Genomic DNA, 20,001 nt, shown 5'->3' on the forward strand with positions numbered 1-20,001 from the left:
ATACCAGTTCTTTGAGAAAAAGGAGTAGCCAGTGTCGCCTAAAGGCACCAACATTTCTTAGATACATGTATTAAAAAAAACGAAGGTTCACGCCACTTACCTCCGAAGGTAGGGTAGAAACGATTACTTGTTCCAAGTACTTGATTGTTTGGGTAGCCAGGGAAAGCTCGATTAGGGCAAGGTCTTGTTTGGACGGGCAAGTTGGTGAAGATGACAAGACCAGAGTTCTGAAAGGAAATGCCGTCGTGTGTAACGTCACGTAAATTGCAAATGTTCACTAGATTACATGCCAGTTGCTTCGAAAGAAGTTACGTGATCAGCACGAGCCCATTATTAGGGCAACCACGTGTCATTGCAACACGCATGCAGCGACATTGAGTACCAAGTACAAACTTACCTCGAAAGAGCTCAGCGAGTCGTAGCTGAAAGACACCGAGGGAGACACAGCCTGTCTCCTCCGCCTCTGGTTCACTTTGACTTGAGTGTCGGCCGATGTCTCATATGGTTCGTTGTAGAGGTAGCCGTCTAAGAACAAAGCAGCATAGGCGGAGGACTGAATTCCAAGAATCTGCCCAGATGATCTAACCTCGTAAAAGGTTATCCTAACAATACGCAACAAGAAAAGGATGACAAGAACCAATATTTGTGCTATGAAGCGATACGTGTGAGCTGTGGGTATTGCCATCTTTTTTGTTAGGACTTGCGGAACATAATGAAGGGAGCTCTGATGTACAGTCACGATCGAAAGTTTGGGGACCAAAAGTGCCGCGACTTTTAATGTTTGTTTCGCAGCCTGGGCATTCCGGCTGAAATCGAGGGCACAAGCGTACGCGCGCGTGTTTGGCCAATACAATGTAATAAACCAATTCCAGGTCACGGAGCTGCACTTGAATATATTTCAATTTTCTTGCTGGTTCCGTGGTCCCCGAAACGTTTGATCGCGACTATACATATTAACATTTTTGAAATAAAGAATGCCCTACGACAATTAGTGGTCAACGGCCAAGTCGCGTAAGTACATCCATTGCAATGCTATTTGCGGGGCCGGAACAGGACACGGAGAGTTTATGCTACCTAAAATCGTGTTTAAGACCTCCAGTCACGGTTCATACATTTGTGTACACTGCTTAGTGGTGCCATCAAATGGCAAGGAATAAGCCATGGCAATAAGCTTAAGGAAATGGAACACTGTTGCACAAAATGGCTCCATTTCAACTGAGAAAGGAGCATCATTGCACGCGACTGTCACTGAAAGAACTGCCATGTTTGACAGGATACATTCCACGATTCGTTCGAAATGGCGGAGTAATTTTTCCACTCTCGCAATTTTTGCAGTAAATAACATCTGTATGCGTATTTCTTTCAGGAGATCCAATACTTCACAAAAGCAGTGTGACACATCGCAATAAACAAATATTGAACACGACTTGTAACATTCAAATAGAAAGCGGGGTAGACCCGTTCCAGATTTTTTTTTTTTTTTACTTGTCTAGCAGGTGAAAAGACCCTTAGCAACGGTAGGCGGCTCCCTGGGAGTATGTTAACTGGTCTAATGGGTGTTTCTAGCGAGTGAATAAAAGACAATGATGTGCGTCAATTGCACTATCGCTTGCATGGGAGACTTCAGCTAACCCTGGCAAGAGCTCGTGTAAAACTGCTCCCAATGATCCAGCGTGTTATGCTGCAGGCTTCATTCACGAGATGCTAGTTAGGTGCGGAGCTAAAAGCTGAATTCACCTTGGATGAAAGGATACACTTACCTACGTAGCAGTAGCTCTGGTTGACGAGAGACGTGCGGCTATACCTGTAGTTCAGGTAGCTGATTTGGTTCAGAAGCTGGAACAACAATAATTCGCAAGTCGGGGACAAGCACAACGGTAGCGAAAAGTCGGTTTCATTACTAATTTCCCATTTATGCCTTGAGCGCTTTATAAAGACATCTAAAAAAAATTCGCACGAATGGAAATGCAAGGCATCTTGTAATACTCCGACAGTAGTACTCCGATTTTATTCGAGATATTTTGGGCTGACTCAACGGTAAAATAAAACATTGAAGTATTAACGCGTAAAAAAAAAAAAAAATGCTGGCTCTCCCGTAATCGAGAGTACATGTAAGCATGAAATGGCTACCGGCAAAGCAGATTGGTTGGAGATGATACTAGCCACAATCTTAAAAATGGGTATAGTGCATGTTTGCAAGGGCACACCACACCACACAACCATCCGCGGCTCGCCGGACGCGGTCTGCTTGGTCACGCCGCTTGGCGCCATCTGGAAGGGTGTGCAGCAAAACCCGCATCGCGGAACTCGCAGACCGCTGGCGTTCAAAAGAGCACAGGCAACCCTGCCTCAGCGCCAAATGATAACAATCAAGTGTATGGTGCCCTGTATACGCTTTTTGAACGCTGCTATAGCAAATGACCAATAAAACTTCACCGTACTAGAAGTTACAGCTTGAATGACATTGTGAACAAACATTAGGAAGAACTCTGAAGAAATATTTTTTTTCACCTTGTTTGAGCCGTAACTAGCGTATGTAATGCGATTGGGGGTGAGATACCGCATTAGCTTATCTTTTGACTGGTTGCCCGGATGTTCTCACTTTTGGCTCAAGGTCCCTTGAAGGTCCCGGCAACGGGAGTTAAAAGCATTTCATGCTTAATATGGGGTTCGGTGGCCCGAACTTCCAAATGCTATTGATATAGTATGACAACAAGTGTGCCGTGTAGTTGGAGGGATCCATGCTCGGTCTAATCACAGTGGGTTATTGGCGATGTTACTGCACGTGAAAGAAGCTGCAAAATGCATGCCATCTTCAAAGAGAGCTTGAAACAAGACGCGAAGTTTCAGGGCACATGCGAATCTCTGCGTAGCCCACCCCCTCAAAAAAAAAAAAAAAAAAAAGAACCGCCGAGCACTCGGCGGATATGGGAAGCTACGTCGGGTCGATTGCCCATGCAATGTATAAACTCCCTCGAAAAACGAACAAAAGATTCTCACATAGGGGTTATTCGAGCCGTGTAGTCATTGCGTGACCAGGCAATGCCTTTTTTGTGCCATGTCAGTCTAGCCCTTTGTACAGTTGGTAATTGATATTGCCGCATGGGGACTTTTATAGTGTGCAAACACTGATGCTCCGTAGCACCAAGATGCTTAGAACACTTGAATATTTTCTTTAAGGGTAACGGAATTATGGCCATCAATCCGCGAGTTAATGCACTGAGACATTGACAGGCTGTTGGGAATTTTGTGCCGAATGCAATAGCATTTCGACTCGGCTGGGCGTTGGGATGGGAAAGAATGTACGAGAACCAGCGGAACTAAAAGTCTGTTTCGCATGGTATAATCCAAACTACATAGACAATATTACCAGATGAGAGAGCAAACCGCTAATGCGCTTTAGATCTTTTTGAGTTACGTCAAGGCGGTAAGGCCCACCATTGACATTGCACTTACAGCATCCCGAGAATTGCGCTGGTTGTATCCGTCGAGAAGCGTGACGCTGCTGTCGACGGCTCCGACTCCACAGAGAGAGTCACCGGCGGCGGCAAGCGAGAGGGACACGTTTGAACCAGGAAGAGCCTTCTTTGCGTCAAATGCCAGTGACACCTGACAGGAAAAACATAATTACACGACTCAATCATTCAGATGTATTTATTAGTTGGTACATGGCACTCTTCGCAACTTTTGTTTTAGTACTTATGAAAATGCGTGCCAAGGACTCAAGACGTATAATTGTGAACCTTGAAACAGTCGGTATAGCGGCTGAAACATTTCCTTAAGGGTACTTTGTCTGCCGTAGTTGGGGTAATTAATCGCACAAAGGTGTGTAGCTATAACGTAAACAACTTACGTTGTTCTCCAGGCACTTCTGGACGCTGAACTCCGCCGAGTCAGAAACGACTTCCACAGGTTTGCCATTGGCGTCCCTGTGCACGTAGTACACAAGCAGTTGAACCTTGGGGCTCGCGTCTGGAGGCAGTGTGGATTGGAATTGGAAGCTGCCCACTGAGCGTGTGGTTCCTGGTTCAGTAATCTCTGGACTAGAGCTACCAGAAGGAGCGTCACTGTTCCTGATCAAGTTATTGTCCGATTGATCCATAGTGAGGTCGGCTTCAGTAAAGCGCTTGGTGAAGTTGCGAGTTTCCAGAATGCGTCCGGCCGAATTCAGCTGCATTCAGAGAAAACATGAAAAAGCACAGGTTAAAGGAACAGATTTAGAGCTCACCACCAGTTCATGAAACGCGCGTACTAGCAACACATGCACGCATAGAGAATAAGTATACGAACATACACTCGTCAACGCCATAAATTAGTTTGTAGGGTGACGTCTTAAAGTTGCGACAGCTCCTTGAATGCATTCAATTGTGGAATACAAAAACAGCAAACATTTCATGCGGGTCTGAACTCATTTACGCAGGTACTTTTGGAAGAATAGCATAGGGAGAAAACTGCTTACCGTTAGGAAGAGCTGGTAGTCAACGTTGGCGTCGGCAGTCATAACGATGTCGCGCACGAAGCTGGCCTGACATGTGTACACGCTACCATCACCGCGGTCAATCCTAATGGAGCTCGCAGTGGGCGAGTAGAAAGGAACCAGGTTTTGCTGCGCCGTGGGCTTCTCGAGGGTGGGGCCATTCTTGATTACGATGCGTGGGAAATTGACAGCAATTGCCTAAAAACAAGAAATATTGCTATGAGACCGTCTCAGGCGATTACGTAAATACAGATGGAGTACTTTGAAACAAGTATACATATGGCAGGTTAAAACTAAACGTAACGCTGCTTTTTAATTGGTGAAAGGTAGACAGAATCCGGGGCAATGGCTTGAAATATTGAAGTGCTAAAGCAGTCTTAGTTCTAAGAAAGTATTCAGAAGTTAGCAATTTGCACGAGCTTTCTTCAGGGGACGCAGAACAGGCTGTTGCACAATACGATTATTCAGTACTCTGCTTCGCATACCTGGCGTTTAATATACTACAGATGCCATTGTAGCCTTACGTACAGAACGAAAGTGTACAATTGTGGTACATTACTTTCAAGACCCTCTGCAAATATTGTGGTTGCTGGCAATGGATACGGGGAGGCGATTCCATTCTGATGACTGAATGGTAGTAGAATCGTAGAATCAAATACGATTGCTCGGGAATTTGCAAGCTCTAAATCTTGTATGCAGATTTATTTTCAGTGCATACGCGTCGGCTGAAGCATGTGCGTTTTACAGGCAGACTTTTATTTAGCCTCTTTGAAGTGAACGCAAAATTCGACGTGCTCCAGCTTTTTTTTTTTTTTTTTTGTTAGCAAGCGTCTTGAAAATGGGACGCACGTTGGTAACTAAATTACAGAAATAACTTGGTGAAGAGCTTTAACGGATTATTTAACCTGACTGCTACCAGTTTAGAAGGACCTGAAACTTTTTTTATCAATCATAGAATGGACTTACTATAAAAATAACGTCTCACGAATCTCATGCCACAAAAAGTTTTCGAATCCTTCAATTATAAGTGAAGTTATCGCAACAATACCCGGCTTTCCCCCTTTTATTTAGTTTCCGCTAGCGCGCTCGGTCAAGCCAGAGAGGTCAAAGCCCCGGCTACAAGTTGATTTCACGGCTCCGAAAGGGCGCGTCGCGGTGCCCCGTGGCAGCAGCGGGGTACAACTGCGCTACGCAGCACGCCGATGCCCTCTCGTAAACCACGCACAGCTGAAGCAGCTACGCGCAGTGCAAAAATGAAATAAATCGATTCTGAGATCAGACACATCTTTCATACATTTAACATAAAATTTGCAATTATGTATCACTGAGAATGCTCTCGCAATCACGAAATTAGCCAGTAGATTTGGTGGGCCAGCAGCTTTCAATGACTGCTTGATGGCATTGCGGAAGCGAGAGCAATCGCTGTTTGTGACACGAGATTGTAAATTGTCTGCCGCATGCAGTGCAGCAATATTCCGCTCACACGTTCACAGCAGCGTCTACGACAGATCGGAAACGTTTTGGCACTATGTTCAAAAAGTGCTTAAGAGCCGACCCCCTTAAAATTACAGTAGAGACGGAGAGATGGCATTCTAGACAGACCTGAAGAATGACACCTGTGACCCTTTGGCTGAGAGGTGGCATGCTGAACTGGACAAGCCCCTCATCGTCCGATGTGTAGTTTCGGCAAGCGAGCACGTTGTCAGTCTCCCATGAGCGCCACTTGAATTTGTTGCGCTCCACAAACATGCACACTTGAATAAGCTCCTTGGGGCGTGGAGTTCCGTCAAGCTCTTGCACATAAAGCTGCAGAAGCAAAGAAAAAAAAAACATGAAGGGCTCGTTAAAAGTTACTATTGCAAGTTAATTTGCATTCAACGTAGGTATTGGGAGGAGACTTGTTACGGCAGTGCTAATAACGACGTTCACAGATTGTGCTGCGTTGTATAATACGAGTTAGAAGCTTTATGTAAGTAAGTTACCAGAACAAGTGCTTTATGACATCACGGGCTGTTTCAAAAGAAAAGCGAATCGAAAAAACATATGTAGAAAGTGTATGAACGACTCGAGAGAAAAAGGTCGATGGTCGCTTCGAGTGAACAAGGGCGACAAACTTTGCGAGCTAAAGAAAGTTGCTTTTGTTGCTGTATGAAATCATTAAGTATGTATAATAAGCACGATAAAGAAGCGGGCTAGCCTTTGTCTAGCAGGAGGAGCGCGACACCAGTGCCCTTAAGCAGGAGAGAAAAAAAAAGCGGGAAAGAGGCAGGTACGCCACAACACATCACACGGAGATATGTGTTGGTAACTGCAAGTGATAACCGTCAGTGAGAATCCGTCAGCGATAACCACAAGCGCACAACGCAATGCCACAAACCTTCGCTATAGAAACGTGGACATTGAGAGAAAGGGCGTAGGCATTTCCCTTAGGTAAAAATTCCAGCACAAGAAATTTAAGTGGACGGCGTTGGCCTTAAAGGTGTGGTAAAGGCACTGGAGATTGTTCTCCAACACAAGGCTAACTGTTTTGAGTTAGCCAATACTACGCTGTGCGCGAGCGAGCAAACGTCGTCGCAGTAAATTGGCCTGCGTAAGCACAAAATATTTTTACGTGGAGCTGATGCCCAAGGCTATTTACAATTGATTTACAGGGAAGCTAACGGAGGCCAAAATGGCGACGCTAAATCAAGCGGGAACACGTCTTCCTTCTCAGTGCAGCCAAACTGTGGCGGCTGTTCCGCATCAATATAGCACTAACGTGGGGGGATGGCGGAGCCACAGCTATTTATGTCAAAAGTAGGGAATCGAGAAATGACTACAGAAATATGTGTGCATTTCTTTATAGTTTCTCGGGAACTACGATATTGTTCTGTTGGCGAACGTAAAGGAATTTGCTTCTCAAGATCCTAGATTTATGCGCGCAAGGCAATACCATAGAGTATTCTGCCATTGCGTTACCGGTGTGCCATTACAGCCTGCCGGTGTCTGCGTAGTTAAAAGTAAACCGTAATGGTAGAACAGTGGGCTATGTTAGAATAATCCGACGTCACAAATCAAGTAAATTTTACAAAAGAGCGAATGAAGGGTAATAACGTGAGCGCTTAGATGAATTGGTAGAGGAGTCTATGACATTCGAACATACATTTTTGTCAGATTACCAACTGTGTCAATCAACCTCGCGCAAAGGTTCAGCAACAAACGCCGAAAACGCAGCTTACCTTTCTCTTGTTGAGGAGATTGAGTTTGAACGTGTTGTCGTTACTAGTGTACTGGGCATTGGTGTCGTACTTTTGTCCAAAGTTCAGTCTAAGCCGTGTGGTACCTCGGCTGTGCAGCTCGGTGGCAGATTGAGAGACACCTGCAAGCAAATATATTTCAGCATATGTCATAAGCCCACGAGCAACGGTAATATGTGAAAACAATGAATTCATTGTTATAAGAGGATATACGCCTTAAGTTATTGCCAGCGGAACTCTAACAAATGAGAAGATATTGTACAGGCTGTGCCTTGTGGAGCCACATAAGAACCAATCAGTGCGTCTAAATGCAGCTGTATAGCCTACCTGTGCCATCTTCGATGACTTTGGCGGTAACGTTTATTGATGGGTATGTCGGGTACGTGTAGTTCACGGTGTTCAGCAGCGACACGTTGAATGCATAGTCGTAACAACCGTTGATCTGCAAGCAATAAAGAAGGTTAAATGTGAGCTTAGGGACTTTCCGGAGGGATGAGTACTATAGTGCCAATAGCAGAGCACTAATTTAGCAAGTGGAGCAGTGATACAAACGTAAACCCATTGTATTTAACAGATGGAGATTGTCTGCCATGTACATTTTCCGTGGTAGCAGCGCACGAAAAAATGGTGGAAAAGAAAAAAGCTATATTTGTTTCGATAACGAGTGAGTAGACTAAGGGCTGATCTTTTGGCTACAGCTATATTTTGTGAATAAATAAAATGACCATTTCTTAGAAAAAAAAATGTTGCCGCATGTGCAGTAGTTCACGCTACTCCCAGTATTAGACGTACTCCACTTTAGAGAAAGGAAGGTAATGGTGCTTGATTTAAGAACATTGTTTAGTTTCTTTAGAGAAAGGAAGGTAATGGGGCTTGATTTAAGAACATTGTTTAGCTGTCGTGAAATCCAAGAAAAAAAAAATGTCAGACGATTACGATACTCCCTAATGGGAAATTTGAGCGCAGCTGAATACGCCTTTTCTTTCATTTCGCGATATACCGCGGCAAATAATTTGAGACCAAAATCACCGCACCGACTGCCAGTGGACCAGTGTCGTCAGCGCCATCGCAGAGGCAGTATATGGGAACACCGGCATGATGAGCGGCATCGAAGCCAACTGAGGACGACAACGACCGTCAACGAACGCGCGAGCCGGGGCACGAGCGTGATCACGCTGTTACTCCGAAGGACGCAGCTGCTAAACCCAGCAACGGGTGCCTGAAAGCTACACTCCGAAAACGATTCCTTGCACCATCAGTGCACTTTGGAACACGGAATGTAAAGCTGTGTAGATGTTGCTCTCGCGTTGTCATATTCATGTGACTGCCCTTTTGAAAAATTGCATTGTGCAAGTCCAATTCGCATGGCGTAATTTGCCGACAAATCAGATGTACGAGGACAGACTTGGAGAATAATGTAAGAAAATTATGCGAAGCCAGTCTAGAGCCACATTTGTTCTAGCCAATATACGAATCCTTGTAACAGGTAACAAAAATATCACTACCTCTGCTACACGAAGAATTACTGGCTTCTGGCGCACTGGGTAGTAGTAGTTGAACGGGGACGTGTATACTTGCACAGTTCCTTTCACATTTTCGCCGTAGGTGTACCTGAGAGGGGCGAAAAGAGAAAACACCTTAAAGCACGAACAATTGTACGCTTGAAGGCAGCAGCGGAACATAATACACAATTAGCGTACTTATAAGCACGTTGACAACGCTGGCGCGGCAAGATGCCCGCTGTGCGGGTCACAAGTTTTGGGTTACCAATGTAAAGGCAACGAGAGAGGTTTTAAAAACTCGCTAAGCTTCGACGTGGGAATTGATTTGAAGATAGTATTCGGATAGGTAGAATTATGTACCGAACGTTCAGCATTCCATGAAGCTGGAATACAGGACAAATGGGCTGCAAATAAAGTACTTAATGAAGAACTTTTGATGGGGCTTCATCTATCATGACTGCAAGCATGACTGTTATAGCGATTGCGTAACAAATAGAGTTACCATTTATTACAAGAGAAATATTAAGATGCTAGCGACGTCAGGTCAGTGTACTGATGACAGACTTACTTTGCGCAGATAGTATAAAGGACCGTGGGATTCGTAACAACGTCATTAGCGTCAGGTGTGATGGTGACTGAAAACTTCGGCAGCACTGCAACAAAAGAAAAAAACTCGGTTAAATAGTTGCAAGAAAGAGTAGTTGAAAAGGTCTATTTGTTAGTTTTGTCATGTTTGTATACAGGGTATAGAGCCGTGTCTTCTGCAAAGAGATGTTTTATTTTTGCATTAAATCAAGCGCATTTTTGACGCGCAGTTTAAGCAGTATGCCTTAAGGAATGTAAAAGAAGCAAGGCTACAAAGCCGCTGTTAAATGGTATGAAGTGTGCAAGTGTTATGTAAATTGAACTCATAGGCCACGGATATATTACGAAATAGTCGCTTCAGGAACGAAATGCCTACTATCGAATAATAGGAATAAACTTGTATAACGTTATAGAATGCGGATTTACCGTAGTCCCGGACATTAAACGATGTGGATCCAGAGTTGGTGCCCGCCGATACTGCAATGGTCCACGACCCTTCGTCGGTAATCGCGAGGAGATTGTAGGAACCTTGCAGGAGACCTAGAAGACACCAGAATGGCAGTTCGAAAAAAAAAAAAAAAAGCTGCTATGCGGCCACACATTTATGGCTACTTTCAGATCAACTTACCATCGGTGAAGTTCACAAACTGCTGTTGATGCAGAAGCTGGCCGTACGGGTTCGTGATAGTAATGTTTGCCTGCGAGATGGTAAGTTGTATTGAACACGCCGTCTGCTTTTTTCTTAGAATGAAGAGATTTTTTAAATGAAAATTGTAGGCAGCATATAGCGCAAGTCGGCTTATTCAGGTGGATTGCTTCCAGTAGAAAGCTCAATTTTCTCGCAACGAATGAATACAAAATACAAGTTGTACAGTAATAGCAAAATTGCAATGTGTGCTCTCTTCTGTATACTTTCAGATGGAAACATGGGGCAAGACATAGAAATTGAGAACGACAGCAATTGTTAAGCACTGCGATAGAGTAAGCAGCAATGGTCTACCTACCAGTTGGTCAGTGACAGGCAGGAGGTTGTTGTCAAGTAGTAGTACACGGTAGTTGACTGTAAGGCAAGAGTTAATCGAAGTTAAATGTGGAATGCCCGCGTCGTCCAAGAAAAAGCAACAGGTGATACTGAAGGATACAGTTGCAAGCCGATTATATCAGCGCGTATGTCATTATTTCAGTTAAATATTATAATAGGCTCACTTTTTGCAAGCCTACGCCTACGTTTAAGTTAGTAAACGACACTACGTCAGTTTGAGGCAATCCGTCGGAATCACTTTCAAATGCTAAGTGTTTGCTAGAGGGAATGTGACGTCTACATCTTGTGCGGTTACGAGCAGCAGTGAGTTAACAAAGGAAACCAACAAAATAAGCAACAACGCCGGGAGAGTACCGAATCTGTCTTAGGCGTGAGGAAAGTAGGCATGGGATATTTTTTAATGTGTATGGCGGCCTTTAACTATCCAGCCGAATGTAATACTATAGCAACAGTGCTCGATATTCACTTGCTACGCAAAGAAACTTGGCAGAAGAGTTGTTGAGCAGAAAACTTTCTGTACGAAGTTACGTGGCAAAAACGCCTGAATGGTAACAATGGCAAGCAACAGCGAGATTAAGAGCTCACTCAGCAGTAATGTCAAACTAAACAGCACAAAAGCAAAGCAGGCGTTACTGCAGGAGACTAAAATTTGACTGATGTCGCATACATACCTGTACTTCCTTGTCGATACAAGGGCTTGTCGGTCTGAACAATTACGTTAATGTTGTTGACATACTCAAGCTGAACAGAGGACCTGTTGTGAAACTGGTCACTTCCAAACTTCCCAGTAACATCCAGGTACATGTTGTAGTAATCGCTTGGATTCAAGTCGGGGACGTGGAACAGGAGTTCGGAGCCAGTGCCTGTAAAGCACAGAAGTGGGATGGAGTAATGTTTCAAACGCGGAAGGAAGCAGTGCGTTTATGTTTGCTCGAAGTGCCTGGATGAATGAACTGATGAACCCAAGAGGGCTACGAAGCAAGACAAAAGCCACATGTATTTGCCGCATTTTCTGTGCTTTAAGCCGTAAAAGGAGTTTCTTAAAATGCAATTCTTGGTAACCGAGTTTACCCGTCTTGTTTTTGGTACTTCCGATGTGCAACCCGAAATGAAATTTTGCCCGTATCTTCGTTAAGATATGAGGAATGTCCTTATCTACTTTACACTTCATCAAGTTAGTCAAAACTGATTTCAAATACCACTGGTGTCTGAACTTTTTAAGACTTTCCAGGTTCTAATTTTCACGTTTAACATTTTATACGCCCTTGCTAGTTTTGGGCACTCTACAATTGATGTGGAGGAATATGAGCAATCAATGGTCAGCAATTATGGTAGTTCAATGATAAAAAAGTGGGGCATTAACGCCTACATTACTCATTGTCATGGTACAGAACAAAACTATGCAACTCACTATATTCTGATATCAAATATTATCAGTTTTAAACTATTTAAACAGCTAGAGTATAATGGCTCTAGTTGATATATTAAAAACAATGTATTAGACTAGCCACTCTAAGTAATATTTCGTAGCCAATGTGTCGTACGCGCGGTGGTTATAGGTGGAGAGTTTCAGACATTCTACACTTTAAAAGAGTAAGCAAAATATGCTGCTCTAGATATTCTTCACAGAAGATAACACGGGAAGGCAGGGGGGGTCACCGAAACAAAAACTTACGATAGAAAGTTGGCGGTAATTGCGAGGGAAATGCGTTAAGATTACGTCGTACCTGCTGAGATCCCGGATCTGTGATTTAAACCGTGTTCACCGCATTACAAAGTGTTCAGTAGCACAGTCGAGGCACATCCTGCCTGTCCGAAGAGCAACTGATGGTGAGCTAAGATAGATCAGTGAAGCGCTTAATCACAGGATCCGGCAGGGAAGCAGTTTGATGAATAGAAGCATGTGCACGTAGGAAAAAAAAATAACGCAACATAATTATTTTTCCTGCGTGTTTCTATGCTTTGGCCTATATATATGCATACATACATATACATACAGATTTATATACGGCATAATACAAATAAATTTTGGGTTTTACGCGTGCCAGAACCACAATCTGATTGTGAGGCGCGCCGTAGTGAGAGGACTCCGGATTAATTCTGACCACCTGGGGCTCGTTAACGTGCACCCAATGCTCGGTACACGGGTGGTTTTACGTTCACCCTCATCAAAATGCGGCCGGCGCGGCCAGGATTTGATCCTGCGACCTCGGTGCTTAGCAGCATAACGCCAAAGGCACTAAGAAATCATGACGGATATATATACCACGTGACCGGCTTTCCACACCCGACACGTGCACTTTTCCACTCCTAATGCTAACGCATTAACGAATTGTCCGGTCGGCTACACTACATAGGGGAAGGATTGAAGATGCCGTGAACACGTGTGCGCAGAAGCTAAATGACACATCGTCATAGGTGACCTGACGGTCGATTTGAAAAAATCGATTGTTATGAACACCGATGAAAGGAATGGGCTGCACGGCGTCTGGAATCTTACCGCTTTGATCGACGGCATAGGTTTGGGTGGCCAAGATCGTGCTGTTCTGGTTGAGTCCCGAACGAGTGCCCCACAGTTCCACCACCAGTTCGCCGGCTGAAGCAGGATTTCGCACAAGGGCTGTGAGCTTGACATCAGCATTCGGTGTCAAGTATCCCGGCGCAGTCACGAGGTATTCACTGTCCCAGGAAGACGGAAACGTCACTTAAGAGAGATTGGTTTCGGTTGTTTTTACCGGCAGTGTACTTTAAGAACATGCTGCGAAGCATGTGCGTAACTTGGAAACTACAAAGGAAGCATCAGGCAGGTGCTGGCAGGGAACAAATGAAGGTAAAAGCATCGGATGCTAGTGCCTTCATATATCACTTGCTTAAGCTAGCTTGAACTTTTCCTTAATCTGTAGAAAAATGTTCCCCACTGCACCAAAAATATACCGTAGTTCTGTCAACTCCATTCATTAGAGCATCTAAACCAGGCAATTTGTAACAAATTCACGTAAGCTGTAATTTAATATATCAGTGGTTACAAGGGCTTTGCAAAGTCCTCGTAGATCCTAGGCATAATTCAGAGCAGTGTATAGCATCACTTTTGATGTCTGAATAGGTGCAGTTTTCATAATTTCGACATTACCAAGTTACGGAGTTAAAACATATTTCGCTGTTAACCATGTACTTGCGGAGCTCCCACGCTAAAGCTTTCTCCCGATACCAAAACGAGGGGAACTGTTTTAATAGCGTGACGCCTAAGGACAGCGGCACTTACATGCTCGTGCGAAAGTTGTTTGCAAGCTTCCTAGACAGACCATGCTTTTATTTACTTTGTGCTGACCGTGACAAGACAGGCACGCGAGAAAGTGAGGAAGGCGGGGAACAGGTGCTCACATAGAGGCGGCGGTGGGCGTTGTTCCCAGAGTGACCACAGCTGCGAGCAGCAGCAACCGACGCGTCCAATTCGACGCCATAGCGACGACTCACGGCACCTGCGGCAGAGAAGCAAAAAGCGTCGCAGATTAAAGAAAAAAAAAAGGAACCTTTAAAATAAAACTCGCCACGCTAAATGGCGGTCACAAGGCGATTTGAGCGGCCATGCTGAGAAAAATGAAAACGGGCAAATATAATTGCTTCTTCACCCCTTTATAAACGCACGTGTATCGCTAGGAAAAATTGTGCCTACACGTGTTCGTCAAGTCTCGGGGGGATACAGCGAAACTTACAAAAAAATAATAATAAACGGTGACCAAACAGACGCGCTTCATCGCCTCGAAAGACAGTGTTATATGACGGTTATCAGCAAGGATGCGATACCGCTCAAATGCGAAACGCCTTGACACTTCCCGGCATATCTCACGCTTCGGGAACAAAAGAAGTATCGACACGACCACGAAAGTAGCGGTGGACGTTTCTAGCCTACTTAACTACAACGACTAGAGCTGGTTACGAATACTCAACATTGCTGCACACGGCACCCAACTGTTGACCACTGAGTGGCTGTTAGCTCACAGGGCTGTGAATTAAGAAAAGCCTATAGCCGGAGTAAGGCACTTACAGTTTCTTTAAGCTGTCACGCGCTTTCGAACTATCGGACTATTCTTACCAATTGCCGTCTCAGCAGTGAACGACCGGAGCAAGTAGCGATCACGAAGGGCCTCACAGGCTCACACCAGCGGAGAGTGCGGCGTAAACCCTAGCAATAATCCACGGGCGTTTACCAAAGCGTGTTGTCAATGGAACTGTGCTATTTTTATACGGTTCAGTGCTTTTTTACCGCTAAGTAGGGCTTTCCGTATCCGGTTGCAAGAAGCGAGGTTGCTGACGCAGCACGCAGTGATCAGTGATTCCGCGCACGGCAGCGCGGGGAAAGCCGGCAGAAATAATCGTTCACGGCTGATAACGTGTGGCACGTTAGGGGAGATCGGATGCGGTGACTCTTATCGAGGAAAACTGGGTCTCGGGCGCCGCATATATTTACTGCCACGCCAGGAACTTGTAGCATGCACGCGCCGTTTCGCAACGCCTCTGATAGGTTGATCGCGCGTGTAGTCGGTCAGTCGCCCCCGTTGTTATTTTATTGCGATAGCAATTATATGGACACTCCAAAGCAGATTTCTGCCGTCGGCGTCGCCATCATCGTCGTCGTTGCCGTCGCCGTTGCCGTGAGGTTCCGTATGACGTCAGTGGAGATGAAATCGTCGCCGCGCGCGGCACGCTGTATGTGCGAGTGTAAGGGCGCGAGGGACGCGCGCTTTCACGGGGAGTTAATGCACGGCGAAGAAAAAACGCGCGTTCTGCACCGTGCTCCCTTAAGGGCTGCAGAAGTAGGCGTCTCTTTTCTCCTTTACAATCACCATATATGTAGAACAAACGCGCCTTCTTCCGACGCGCGAAAGGCCGTGGCGGGGAGGAGGGGGAGGCAACGTTTAGCTGCGGCATCAAGTGCCTATTTATATGAGAGGCTCCGGCAACAGTCACCAACGCCGTACGCATTTTGTGCGAACGCGGGCAAAACGCCGACGGCGTCGACAACAGCTCTGCGTGTTGCCGGTGCTGCTGCATGTCCAAGGGTATCCACCTGATAAAGCTACTATCATTACTCCGTATAGCTCTCTTCAAATTTGCTATCGCACTTGATGCTTCGCCTTTCAGGTGAAACTGCGACAACTTTTTTCTACACTTGCTTGAACATCAAGAAGTGTCATCGACGACGGTCAGTGAGGCCACAAGTTAAGTCTACAGCTGCTTTCGCCACTGTAATGATAACAATAATCAAAAGAGAAATTGTAACTGCAGCCTGGTTCTAACAGTGGAACGCCGAGCCATTAAGCCAGCTCGGAATATAACTTCACCGGTTTTGATGCCATTGGTGTTCTAGAAGTTCTGAACATTCCCTAGAATAAGGAGTCGCCGTAACGAACTTAGGCTGTAGCAGCCGTACTTCTGGGCCGCGATTTTGTAGCGATGCCTTATGACTTATTCTACACTAGTCTTATCATCCACCGCTCACGGCCGGATGATCCCGTTGATAACGCGAGCGGACCGTCGCTCTGACCACTGACAAAGCGCGATACGCGCGAAAAGGCATTATTACCGGAAAGGCATCGCTACAAAATACCGGCAATGAATGTTCTTATCCCGTATAATCCAGCGTTATTAGTGGTCATATTGCACCAAAGAGACGGGAGAAAGTGGCGTTTGGGATAGGATTCAAAAGCCTCCACATGGCCGGAAAGAAAGAGACATAAGTAGTCGAAAGCATGACCAGTGTACTGCCCTCCATATATAGCCGAATTGATTTATAAGACAGTTTCTTTCTTCCTCATGTCGTTCCCCTTCTGCGCCTTTTTATCTCAGTGCACCTGAACGCAAATAAAACAAGAGAAGAAAAATGGCCGCATATCTGCTTGTTTCGCTGCAGCTGACATCGAAAGACGATAGTCTTATGCCGCCCCTGATACGTAACACCCTCTATACTCCCCCCTCCGACCCCTCACGCTCTTTCCCTCCCCTCTCACCCCTCCCATGATGAATGCAATGGAGGTTTTGCTGAATTCAAATCAAATTTCCCGCGTTCACCCTACTCTCGCCCCATCTGTTGGGACCTTTTATTACTGTTGGCTTAAAGTCGGCTACAGAGCCGCTGCTTCAGTCGGCTTGTTTCTAACGCGTAGCGTCTCTTCGACACCATTTCTAACGCATTCGACACCATTTCTAACGTCTTAATTTTTCAATTACTAACGTAAAAACCAGCCCAATGTGTATTCCTAATTAAATGAACGCTGCGGATCATGGTTATGTAAGTACATACATTTTGCCTCAAATATATAGGCCTGAGGTTTCCTCTGCGCTGTATATTGTTGACGTGTATGACCCTGTACCACCAGTTGCTAGTAGCTTAGTTGGTTTTGGCCGGGCGGTTGAGTCGAGTGACAGACAAAGTTTTTCGCGTATAGGTTGAAAAAAGTTGTCGCAGTTTCGCTTGAAAGGCGAAGCATCAATTGCGATAGCAAATTTGTAGAGAGCTATACGGAGTAATGATAGTAGCTTTATCAGCTGTATAAACTTGGACATGCAGCAGCACCGGCAACACGCAGAACTGTTGTCGACGCCGTCGGCGTTTTGCCCGCGTTCGCACAAAATGCGTGCGGCGTTGGTGACTGTTGCCGGAGCCTCTGATATAAATAGTAGTAGTGATTTTATTGAAGAAGAAAAATGATGCTTATTTCTGCTGCCCAATAGGGAGCACGGCGCAGCGTCAGGGGAAGGGGAAAAAGGAGATAAAGGTGTTGAAAGGAAGGGAAGAGAAGGAGAAGCAGCAAGAGTCTCATCCGATCATGGAGGAGGCTGGTGATGATGAAGTGAGGCTGCTGTAGCCCACGTATCCAGGAAGACGCAGGTTGGCTGTAGCAGCGTACACCTCCTGCAGAACAAGCACATCGTACTGGCTCCGCAATTGGTGCATGGAGAGGTCTGCCTGCCGCCGCCGCAACGAGTTTGCGTTCCACTGGATCACGCTCGGGCGGCGGCGGCAATGTCCTGCTGCAGGCGGGAGGGGACTAGCCATGTTGACTACTAGGTGGGGGCACGCCACCTGCCTTGAGGCAGATAGAACGCAGCTGTTGGTTGTCTATAGGCAGCAGGTCGGCGATCGCCCTGAGGAGGAGTCGCAGGTTCTTGTTCTCCTCATCGCTGGTGGACTGAGGAGCCTCCTTCGGGGACGGCCCTAGCTTGATGCTGCCCCACTTCATTGCGCCTGCCTGTGGTACACGCTGCTGCAAGCGGGGTTGGGGGTGGTTTGTAGAGGTCGTGGCCTCCTTGTCAGGAGCATCGAGTGCTGCAGCGTAGGTTTTGCCTCCTGTCGGTGTAACACGTGGCGGTCCAGAAGCAGCTGCTGCTGAGCTGGTGGTGGGGGTAGCCCGTAGGACCGCCTGCGCCTCGCGATGCGACATGTGTGTGGGAGCTGACGCCTTTATCGTGGCCAGGCGCCGTTCTCTCTGCCATAGCGGGCAGTTAGGCGAGTCGGCTGGATGTGGTCCTCCACAATGCAGGCATCTGACCCGGCTCGAACAGCACGATTGCGTCTGGTGTGGGCCTCCGCACCGCAGGCACCGTACCGGTCTCTGGCAGGTTGCTGTGGCGTGCCCGTAGCACCCGCAACGTAGGCACTGCAGAGGGCGAGGCCGGGAGGGCCGCACCTCGAAGGGCATGCTGAAGAGGTAGATCCTTGCGGGGGGGTAAGGGGCAGCAAAACGCAGCACCAGGGTGGTGCCCTGTCGCTTAGCCGCGACCACCCGTACCTTCGACGATACGGCAGCCAGCAGGTCCTCATCGGCGTAGTTGCCATGTACGCCTTGCACCACGCCGCTGCTCTGGGTGCGGTCGGCCGGAAGGCGCGCGGTCACGGGCATCCCGGCGATCTCTGACGTGGCCAGCAGGTGCTCCGTCCATTCCGGCGATGCCGCGTCCGCAGCCACAATGTTCTTCTTCGTGTTCACGCGTACCTCCTTTACTCCAGGCAGCGCGGAGAGCGCCTGCGCGATGGCGAGGCGGGAGGTACGGGGAAAGGCGGCACCGTTGTGTGCCGGACGAAACAGCACTGTGCGGGCTGTCAGTGGCGAGGTGGGCACAGAAGTTGTGGGAACCCCGGCAGTAGCAACGGGATCCACGGCAGGAGGTGCAGTAGGCGCAGGTGAACTGCAGGGAGCCGTAGGTCGTGCGGCAGGAGGGACGGCAGGCTCGGTCCCGGGAGAAGGGACGCTGATCCCGGCTAAGCCCGGTGGCAACGCAGAACGCTGGCGGCGTTTCTGCGCCTTTGACAGAACCTGCTGAAACTCGCCCTCGGTGGTAATGCCACTAGCCGGGGTGAAGTGGCGATCGTCTTCACCTGAGACACGTGGCGGCAATTTAGTCGTCGATGCAATGTGTGGCGCAGTCCCGACTGTTTGCAGCTTGCGCGAGGCACCCTCATCATCACTACCGAGCTCGCTGGGATGCGAACGCTTACGTGTAGTAGTGGTGTCCATATCTTCGAGGTTTGCGTCTATCGGCAGTGGTACGTACTGCGGTTCGACGGGAGACACGCCCGGTAACCCCGTAACAGCGACGAAATCCCCTGCAAGCAGTACATCCGAAGAGCTCGTGGGGGTTGTCGGGGGCGCAACGGCTGTATCGAGGGTGCCGGTCGATGGTGTCTGCCGAGCCGCCGCAGTGGCCAGGGAGGCAGCAGCGGCGGTAGCGGAGCAGGAGGATCCGAAGTAGGCAGGTTTCCGGCGATCTCGTGCAGATGCTGGCCGGGTCGTTCGTCAAAAGAGGCGGCGTCGCGAACATCCCCGTTTCGGAGGTGGTCGTTAAGTAGGCAGTAGATGTCGGCCGTTCGCTAATGGCCCGGCAGAGGCATTGCGCCTGCTCTTGGTGCAACCGCACTGCCTCAGCGCTGGCGATGAGCTGCCACAGAGATCGTGGGCAGGCGACGCTCACCGCGCGGTTTGCGCGACGAGCTGCGTACGAGGGAACGCCGCGGGTGGTCGGTCGGCTGCGCCGGTGAAGCTGGGGGCGCCCCTGCCATCTTAGCCGCGAAAACTGCTGCGCTATACAAGCGCGCAGATGGCAAGAACTAAGTCCAGCTCGTGGATAGCAAAAGGCGCAGAGCGGGTAAATCGGCGGAGA

General features: G+C 47.4%; 1 protein-coding gene across 24 annotated transcripts in view; it reads right to left on the reverse strand.

Annotated features, from left to right (window-relative positions):
- Positions 1-20,001, reverse strand: part of LOC119442452 (CD109 antigen) — a 61,521-nt gene that overhangs the window by 11,056 nt on the left and 30,464 nt on the right. For 4 of the 24 annotated variants that reach the window (XM_049662163.1, XM_049662155.1, XM_049662162.1 and 1 more), the window contains exons 3-18: positions 13,343-13,521; positions 11,514-11,705; positions 10,805-10,860; positions 10,429-10,498; positions 10,227-10,340; positions 9,784-9,868; positions 9,219-9,324; positions 8,041-8,155; positions 7,696-7,835; positions 6,080-6,283; positions 4,460-4,675; positions 3,854-4,171; positions 3,457-3,609; positions 1,761-1,836; positions 398-525; positions 101-227 (exon numbers count right to left, since the gene is read on the reverse strand). In XM_049662163.1, the coding sequence (XP_049518120.1) occupies positions 101-227; positions 398-525; positions 1,761-1,836; positions 3,457-3,609; positions 3,854-4,171; positions 4,460-4,675; positions 6,080-6,283; positions 7,696-7,835; positions 8,041-8,155; positions 9,219-9,324; positions 9,784-9,868; positions 10,227-10,340; positions 10,429-10,498; positions 10,805-10,860; positions 11,514-11,705; positions 13,343-13,521 (2,279 nt within the window). Of the gene's footprint in view, positions 1-100; positions 228-397; positions 526-1,760; positions 1,837-3,456; positions 3,610-3,853; positions 4,172-4,459; positions 4,676-6,079; positions 6,284-7,695; positions 7,836-8,040; positions 8,156-9,218; positions 9,325-9,783; positions 9,869-10,226; positions 10,341-10,428; positions 10,499-10,804; positions 10,861-11,513; positions 11,706-13,342; positions 13,522-14,223; positions 14,322-14,935; positions 15,087-20,001 lie in introns of those variants that run through there. The other 20 variants (XM_049662161.1, XM_049662154.1, XM_049662160.1 and 17 more) reach the window with 15 other exon arrangements.

Source organism: Dermacentor silvarum, chromosome 2 (genome assembly GCF_013339745.2).
Source record: "Dermacentor silvarum isolate Dsil-2018 chromosome 2, BIME_Dsil_1.4, whole genome shotgun sequence".
NCBI classification, from domain to species: Eukaryota; Metazoa; Arthropoda; class Arachnida; order Ixodida; family Ixodidae; genus Dermacentor; species Dermacentor silvarum.